Genomic DNA, 8724 nt, shown 5'->3' on the forward strand with positions numbered 1-8724 from the left:
GGTGTATCCTGTACGTTTTTCCTGATTTTCAGAGAACGTTGGTAACTCTTCCCTTCATGTGCTACCTGTGCACAGCCCATGGCAGCCCCAGGCCATGCTGCACTTGGCCATGCGATTATTTATGTCAATTATCTTTCAGTGGGGATGCAACAGTAGCAAAAAAGGTCTTTTTCATGTTTCCGTACAGCAAAAAGAGCTTACAAGGCCCGAAATGAGCTCCTGTCAACCTGGAACTTGGTGGCTGTGCAGGAGAATGCACAGTTGTACACTTACTGCTGGGTTAAATTCCTACGGTGTTTTACATGGATCAGGCCCAGGAGTGATTTCCTGGAGCCTGACTTTGTTCTTGCTGGCAGGAGGATTTTGAGAGGATTCTTTTTAATGTGGTGAATATCTGATGTGAAAGCAGTAAACAGACATCCCTGGGTTTCCTGTGCTTATTCCGGGCAGTGCAGCACAATATTTTGCAATTGGGAGTGTTGTGAAACTGGTTTTCAGTCACTTTTCAACTACACATGTGACTGCGTAGCTGCATCTGCCAGGATACTGCTTGGGTAATTCACTCATTTCCTGGGGTACATGGAAAAGAATGACCCACCCAAACCCTTCCTAATCCATGGCAAGTACCTGCTTTTCATCTGCAGTCTACAGCGTGGCAGTAACTGCAGCCTGCCAGGGTGCAAGGGGCCTGTAAGTCAGACTTCTCTAGGTTCCTGGAACAAAGGTTGCTCAAGCAAATACAAATATTAATTTATTGCATTGAGAAGGTTTGTCATCTGCATTATAACCCCATAGTGGGGGAGGGAAAAGCAAACCTCTGCTTGAAATGGTAATTATTTGTACTGCAGGAGCCACACTTCTGCCCCTCTGCAATTGCCAGAGCTGTTTGCTGGATTCCTTAAGTGGATAAATGGAGCTTAAATAGCACAGCAAGAAGGGAGGGATGGGAACCAGCCACACTGGAAGGCCAGGAGACATGATACGAGAGAGATTTATGGACTATGATATGCTCTGTTGAGGCTCTCCAGAGCACAGCAATGGCTACTGGACAGCGGCAGAGCAGGCTGCAGTTGTGGTCAGCTAACTGATGCTCAGCTGCTGTGTGATTTCCATGCAGGAAATGGGGAAGGAAGAGCCAAGGAGTCTCTGTGCCATTTTGCCTGCTCACAAGCGGCAGCCAACAGGTTTCTCACAGCCAGTGTATATGGGCTGAGAGGTGGGATGTGCTGGGATGCTGCTGGCACAGACACGTTCATTTTTTCTCTGCTGTAACTGGGTCTTTCCTCCCTTTTCCCAGAAAGGGAACAACCTGCCTTATCTCCCCTGCTCGCCTGGCCACTGGTCAGAGACTGCTGTACGCTCAGTCACAGGAGAGGAGAGACCTGCGCTCAGGAGGGGCTGTGAAGGAGACAAGTTTCCTGTCACTGCAGTCTCTGAATCTCCTGTATTCCTCAGGTGAGTCTGCTGGGGAGAGATACACGAGATTTAGACAGACGAGTTCGAGCTGCAGATAGGGAGAGATATTCAGAAGTTCCCTGTTTTAATTTAGCTGTCCTCATCCCTTAGGTGATTTAGATCCTGTGCTGACTTACTGATGGAATAGTGACTTTTCTGGGAGCTTTCCAGGGGAAGAACCAGTCAAGAGCTAGGACAACATCAGTGTTTCATCCCTCTGCCTTTCAAGGGGAGCAAGGACCAGGCCTTTTGCTCCAGGCTAGGAAAGACAATCCTGAGTAAGTCTGGGCAGGTAGAAGCTAACAGCTTTTGGTCCTAGGGCATACGTACAGCTGTAACTGGAGCAGTGGAGACCCTGATATGTTGTTTAGCGGACTGTGAATGTATGACTTGATGAGACACTTTTCTGTCTTATCTGTGCTTGCAGATGATCATGTTCATTCTCATACCCAAGACCCATTTCTCAGTTGTATGGTCATAAACTGCCATTTAAATGGTCTGATCATGCCAGTGCAAAGCCTAGTGAGAGTGCAACTGCACCAGTATAAAAAAGCCATGTACTTTTTCCTCTTGCTGTCAAAAAATGTCAGGTTTTCCTACCCAGGTAAAATTAAAAGGGATAAATGTATTGACCAGAACCAAAAGTTTTTAAAGGAGTTAATTGTTGTGTGCTGTGAAGGCTCTGCTCCAACTGAACACAGCTTCAGAAGTGAAAGTATAAGGATGAGATAGTCAGTGTAAGGGCTTCTGCAGTAATACTTGATGTAATGAGAACAGCATAATGTTTGATTCTCTTGTTCTGGATTCTCTCTGTTGAGATGTAAAGTCATTGCTGTGTTTCTAGGTTTAAGAACTAAATGTGTCATTTCTGTTAAAACCAACTTTATGTTGGATTAGAGAAACAAGAGTAAATAAGAGCAAAGGGGCATTTTGGTCAGGGAGACTGGCTGCAGTGGTTTGCATGGGTGCTGAGTGGAGAAGGCCAGAATGGGTGCTGACTTGCACACTTCAGTGATGGGAAGCTGCAGGAGGCGGAACACAAACCCCACATTGTCTCCTGGCCACATACACAACCATCATGAGGCAGCATCCAAACTGGCTCATGTCTAAACTCAATTTTAAGGACTAAGCTTCTTCCCCTATGTTGTTTTATCAGACCATTTGTCTCCCAGTAGTTCATTAGGACCCAGTTCAGCTCCATTCATGAGAGTGGTGCTGCACATGAGCCATTGAAGTCAGTGTATGAAAGAGGAGCCTGTGTACTGGAGCTGCCAGTGGTCGTGCTTGTCTCTGAGCTGCTGTGACAATATTGACATGAAGCAATGCCAGGAGAACATAATACTATTTGAGCAAAGTCCCAAGCAGGAGGTTGTTGAAAGCAGGACTTAATTTGCAAGCACATGTGTTCATTTGTAGTCAGCTCTGAAATGTGTATTCAAATGGACTTCAGCTTTACAGTCTAAAGGCATTGACACCTCCTTAACTCAGCTGTGGGAACAGTGCTTATGCTATCAGAAGACCTTAGGCACATGCTTTTTCCACTTCTTGGTTTGCACAGGGAGGCTGCAGTCTTGTCAAGACCCCCAGTTACTACCGTGATTCAAAACATGGAAGGGAGGAGAGGCTTGGGTGAAGAATGCACACAGATGTCCTGGCTGTTCAGCCATGGCAAATCATTGTGTTTTGCAGTGTTGCAACATGGATTGACAGATTTTCTCTCTTTTAATCCTGTCCTCTAGTCTTCCTGGACCTACCTCTTCTCTCCCAAGATGCTGAGAAGAGTCTTGTGCACAGTGTTGTTCGTGGGAGCCTTCCCATCACTGGCTGAAGCATCCCAGGGCCACATCTCAGTGGTCTTGCTGGGAGCCACAGGTGATCTGGCCAAGAAGTATTTATGGCAGGGTCTGTTCCAACTCTACCTGGACCAAGTGAGCAGCGGCCACAGCTTCACCTTCCATGGGGCTGCACTGAAGGCTCTGGAGCCGGGGCAGAGGCTGATGTTTGATATGCTGAAGAAGCTGTCCTGTCCCCCAGATGAGTCTCCCAACAGATGTGCTGTGCTCAAGGACCAGTTCCTCAAGCTGAGCCAATACCACCAGCTGAAGACTGCTGAGAACTACACTACGCTGAACAGAGAGATTGAGACTCTGCTTCACCAGGAGGGCTTGAAGGAGGCTGGGAGGATCTTCTACTTCTCAGTACCCCCATTTGCCTACACAGAGATTGCCCGGCACATCAACAGCAGCTGCAGACCCCCTCCAGGAGCCTGGTTGCGTGTGGTGCTGGAGAAACCTTTTGGCCATGACCTGGAGTCAGCCCAGCAGTTGGCTGCAGAGCTGACGAGCTTCTTCAGGGAAGAGGAGATGTACCGGGTGGACCATTACCTTGGCAAACAGGTGAGCAGTTTGCAGTGCACAGGTTGAGGGACTCAGTGGCAGGGAGAGTGTTGGATGTCATCTAATGAGTGTTGTTCCCCTCTCAAATTGAGGCAGAGCCACTGTGTTCCCAAGCATCCATCTGCTATGGAATCCAGTACTGTTATTCTTGTGCCATGTTGCTGTCCAAAGCAGAGGAAACGTGCGTCACGAAGTTGGAGTGATGCAGGTTCCCTCTCCAGGGGGAGGCCAAACTTCAGGGGTGAACTCTGTGAGTGCATGAAGGAAAGATGCAGAATTCATATGGTCTTCTCACCAAGGTCAGGGCTTTGATTTCGCTGAATAAACAATGCACTTTCCCTCTCCTAGTTCTCCCATCTCATTACACACAGGCCTCTCTGCTTAGCTGTGGCTTCTAGAAGCAGCTTTTAATTTGATATGCTACGGAGCTGATGGGATGTTAGGTTTGCAGGATGCTTAGGAGAAGGTTTCTTCCTGCCCCATGCTCCGCTCAGGGCATGGAGGACTAGCTGCTGCAGGAAAGCTCAGGCTGTGGAGCTGCATTGTCCCACAGGGAGTGTGTTCAAGGACACGCCATCCTTCTTTTAGAGGAATGTGATGCCACGTTTTGAAAGCAGCCTGTTTCAGCCACGGCACTGTGGCCACAGTTTACACAGAGGGATGCATGTCTGGCTGCAAGGAGAGCATCTCTATTAAGGAAGGGGATTTCTTCTTCTCTTTTTTTTCTTTTCCTTTTCTCCCCAGAAGACCAGATGGCTTTAGTGATGTAAGCATCTGATCTGATGTATTTCAGCACTTTGTAACTGTACGTTAGTCCCAGGATGGTCTGACTCAGCCCTTTGTCCTTTGACAGATAGAAACTGAGTGCCTTGCAGTTTGTAGTTGAGCCTTTTTCACATGAAACCTCAAAATGCCTCAGAAAGACCTTTAATGTCTGCTGTGTGCAGTCATTGGAGACCCCATTATGCGTCTACTGCTGGCTCTCTTGCTGATTTTCTCTTCTCTGACCCATTCTGCTCTCTGCTGTGTGACATGTCTCTTAGCACTCCAGAGCTGGGCACATCTCAGGGCTGGATGGGGCAGTGAAGCAGATACTGTGGCAATGTGGTGAGTTTTTGTTGGGTCTTTGATTTCTCCCTTCACAGGCTGTAGCCCACATCCTGCCTTTTCGAGATCAGAACCGACAGTTTCTGGATCCAATTTGGAACCGGCATCATGTGGAAATGTCTTGAAAGAGACGGTGGATGCTAAAGGTTGGTGAGGCGAGTGTGCAGAGCTAGGGTGAATGAGGGAGAACTGGCAGGGTCATTGCTTATGTGAAAGTGACCCTTGAGGTAGTGCTGGGGCAGAAACAGAAAAGAGCAGGTGAGTGTTATGTTGCTCCTTGGGAATAGAGAGGGACTGTCTTATGCTGTATTAGGGGCTGACTCACTTCCAGGTAATATTACTGCTTCCAAGAAAAGATTCCCATTGCAGTTCAGCTGGAAGCAGGGGCAGAATCCCCCACCTTTTTCTGCTGCAGTGTTTGGGGGGGATTGCACCTAGCTTTCTATCCCAAATAGTGGTAAAAAGCACTGGATTTGGAATTGATGCAGTCTAAGACCACTTCAGCTGCAACATTCCAGCTGTTGTAACAACCCTTTTGTATTCCTGTCCTGTTACCTACCAAGCTCACATGAAGTGTATATTTGTGCTGTTCTTCGGAAGATGTTCTTGCATCTTTTGCCTGGATGCTACTCACGTCAGCTGGTTGGTGTGAGTCCAGGTACCGAGCTCAGCCTGTGTTTGTCTGCCTGTTTCTTTCCCTTCCTCTCTGTAGTAAGAGAGAGCATTGCAGAGAGAAAATCCAAGCCCAGAGTTGCTAGCATGGGTCTCCTGAAACAATCCCTCCCTGCAGTGCTGCAGCAGCCACTCTGCAGTGCTCAGCATAAAGCACTCCGGGCTGGACTGCCACCCGCAGCACTTACCGGGATGTCAGGCGCCCTCGGTTCTGCAACATCAGGGTTGCTTCTCCACGTGCTTTACCTCCTCTTCTCTTCCTTCTCCTTCCCTTTCTTCCTCAGCCACCACAAACTCAATTAATGCAGTTTTATCAAACTTGAGTAATCTTTGGTTTTGCAGCCCAGGCATTGCCTGGGCCTGTTTGTGGGAGAGGGATGCACTGCAGAGGGATTTAGGGAGAACAGTGGTGTCTGTGCTACACCCTGTACCCTCCCTGCTCTGAACAGCTTTGTAAGTTTTCATTTGATGTCTTTTTTCCCCCTGTGCAGCCTGGCTCCCAACAAGCCTGCAGCATTGATTACATTAATGAATGTGGCTTTGGATTAGAGTAAGGGAGATAAATGCATCAATCAATAGGGGAAGCCTATGGCCATGATGTAGTCTGCAGTGTGCAGCCTGCTGCTGCTGGACTGCGGAGAGGCATCTGTTTGAGTCACTTTCTGTCTAAGTGCATTGTCCTTCTCCCCCTGTTCCCACCTGCATGCGAAGTCAGGCAGGGCAAGAGAAGCAGGGATCTGTGCATGAAATTTTGTCTGTGAAGGCTGAGCCAGAGCCACCTTAGGGCATGAAAACCAGGGGAAAAGAGGCAGTGAAGAGCAGCTCTTATTGCCTGGAACTGCTGGGGTCCCTGCCCTGACCCTGCTTTCCAGCTGCTCTGTCAAAGCTTTTGTGTAGAACTGCACGTTGTGTGGAGTCCAAGGCCTGGGTTCTGTGACCTGAGGGACAGGAGTGTCAGGGTGAGGGTTACACGGGGGCCCTGCATCGTGCTGTATGTGGGAGGCTTGAGCTGGACATTGCTGCCAGTCACTGACTGCAGCTGCTGAAAGCACGAGCAGTCCAGGAAAGCAAAGCTGCCTTCTGCTCTGTGAACTCAGCAAGAGCATTACTCCTGCTGGGTTTAGGCTCTGTACGCACCCAAAAGGAGGATTATGTCTGGCTCTGTGGAGAACAGGCAGTCCTGTGGGAACCTTTTATCTTTATTTTAGTAGCAGAGACATTTGGAAGCCCCTCTGGAGGGAGAGCAAAGGCTTAAAATCATAGAATCATAGAATGGTTTGGGTTGAAAGGGACCTTTGAAGATCATCTAGTCCAACCCCCTGCTGTGAGCAAAGACATCTTGCACTAGGCCAGGTTGCTCAAAGCCCTGTCCAACCAGACCTCGAACACATCCAGCGATGGGACATCCACAACTTCTCTGAGCTTGGTAGCTTCAAGTTATTATTGGGCCAGGAGAAGAGGAGCTTGGTGCAAACCAGCCGGGGCTTGTGCTCTTTGTTCTCCTTAGCACACACACATGCAGAGGGCAAGTCTGCAAGGAAACCACATCAGTTCACCAGCATCTTACCTCCTCTTTCTCCTCAGGCCGCACCAGCTTCTACGAGCAGTATGGAGTCATCCGGGACGTGCTGCAGAACCACCTCACCGAGGCCCTGATGTTCCTGACCATGGAGCTCCCAGCCAACGTGAGCAGGGCTGAAGAGGTTTTGCAGTGCAAGCTTCAGGCCTTCCAGTCCTTGTGGGGCCTGAAGAGAAACAGTGCTGTGTTGGGTCAGTATCAGGCTTATGCCAGCCAAGTACAGGAGGAACTGCAGAAGGCACCAGACTACATCAGCACAACACCAACCTTTGCAGGTGAGAGTTTGGTCTGGGTCCAGGAGGGGGGAATAGTCAAGAGCTGAGGAGAGCAGGAGAGGTGAATCCCTATGTGCTGATACCAGCTCCATGGCTCTGGACCCCACTGCTGACACAGGGATGTCTCCAGGCATCCACCAGCACGGTACCTGGGAGCTGTAATAAGATAATACTGTTGTCATGTTAGTTTACTAATGATCCAGGGAATGAAGCATTGCATAAGAGCTAAGTCCCATTATTCTTGGTAAGATCTCTGTGTTATTTTTAGAAGTGGCCTGCAAACTCCTTTGCCTTTTCATAAAGACAGGTTGCTCTCTGCATCTGAGGGGCAAAGCACTGGCAGTTCTCTGTGATTAGTAGACCACGAGGCCATTTCTGGCCGTGCTGCATCTTCTGAACATGAAAGGTTTTGTCTGAATGATACTCATGCTTAGAAACTGGTTTCATGCAAGCTGAAAGGAGGTTAATCAGGCCTGGGAGAAGCACAGCAGGGTAGCTGGAGGGCAGTTAGTGCAGTGATACCATGAAAGAGCTGAATGTGGAGCAAGAAACAGTGGATGCCAGGATTTCTGGGAGCTAAGGAAGGAGAATGATGGGTAGGTGATAGAGATCCCCTCAAATCTGCTTGATGTCCAGGTTTAATTTGGTAGCTGAGCTCACTGTCATTTCAGGTGTGCTGGTTCACAGTGGCAGCCTGCGTTGGGAAGGGGTCCCTTTCCTCCTCACTTCTGGGAAAGCTCTGGATGAACGGGTAGGTTATGTCCGAGTTCTCTTCAAGAACCAGGCCTACTGCACTCAGAGCGAGACTCTGAGGGATGCAGGACACAGCCAGTGTAAAGCCAAGCAGATCATCTTCTACATTGGCCACGGTGCACTCAACACCCCTGCGGTGCTGGTGAGCAGGAACCTCTTCAGACCCATCATGCCAGAAGGCAGTTGGAGAGAAGATGTGGGTTGGTCTGATCTGCGCATTTTTGGACAACCACTGTCTGATTACTATGTGTATGTCCCCATGAAAGAGAGAGATGCATATTCTGTCCTCATCTCCAACATCTACCATGGCAGGAAGGACTTCTTCATTACCACTGAGAACCTGCTGGCCTCCTGGGCATTCTGGACACCACTGCTGAACAGCATCTCCAACCAGCCCCTGCGCCTCTACCCGGGCGGTGTGGAGAACCAGCACCTCTTAGACTTTGAAATGGTGAGTGGGGAAGTGGCATTCACCGTGGCGGAGCCA

General features: G+C 49.1%; 1 protein-coding gene across 1 annotated transcript in view; it reads left to right on the forward strand.

Annotated features, from left to right (window-relative positions):
* The first annotated feature begins 3200 nt into the window (after positions 1–3200).
* Positions 3201–8724, forward strand: part of LOC104403605 (GDH/6PGL endoplasmic bifunctional protein-like) — a 6297-nt gene continuing 773 nt past the window's right edge. Inside the window, 5 exon segments of the mRNA XM_010011806.1 lie at positions 3201–3851; positions 4997–5072; positions 5075–5104; positions 7215–7484; positions 8156–8722. Of these exon segments, the coding sequence (XP_010010108.1) occupies positions 3225–3851; positions 4997–5072; positions 5075–5104; positions 7215–7484; positions 8156–8722 (1570 nt within the window). The 5' untranslated portion in view covers positions 3201–3224.

The sequence above is a fragment of the Nestor notabilis genome, unplaced genomic scaffold (assembly GCF_000696875.1).
Source record: "Nestor notabilis isolate BGI_N333 unplaced genomic scaffold, ASM69687v1 scaffold27373, whole genome shotgun sequence".
Classification (NCBI taxonomy): domain Eukaryota; kingdom Metazoa; phylum Chordata; class Aves; order Psittaciformes; family Psittacidae; genus Nestor; species Nestor notabilis.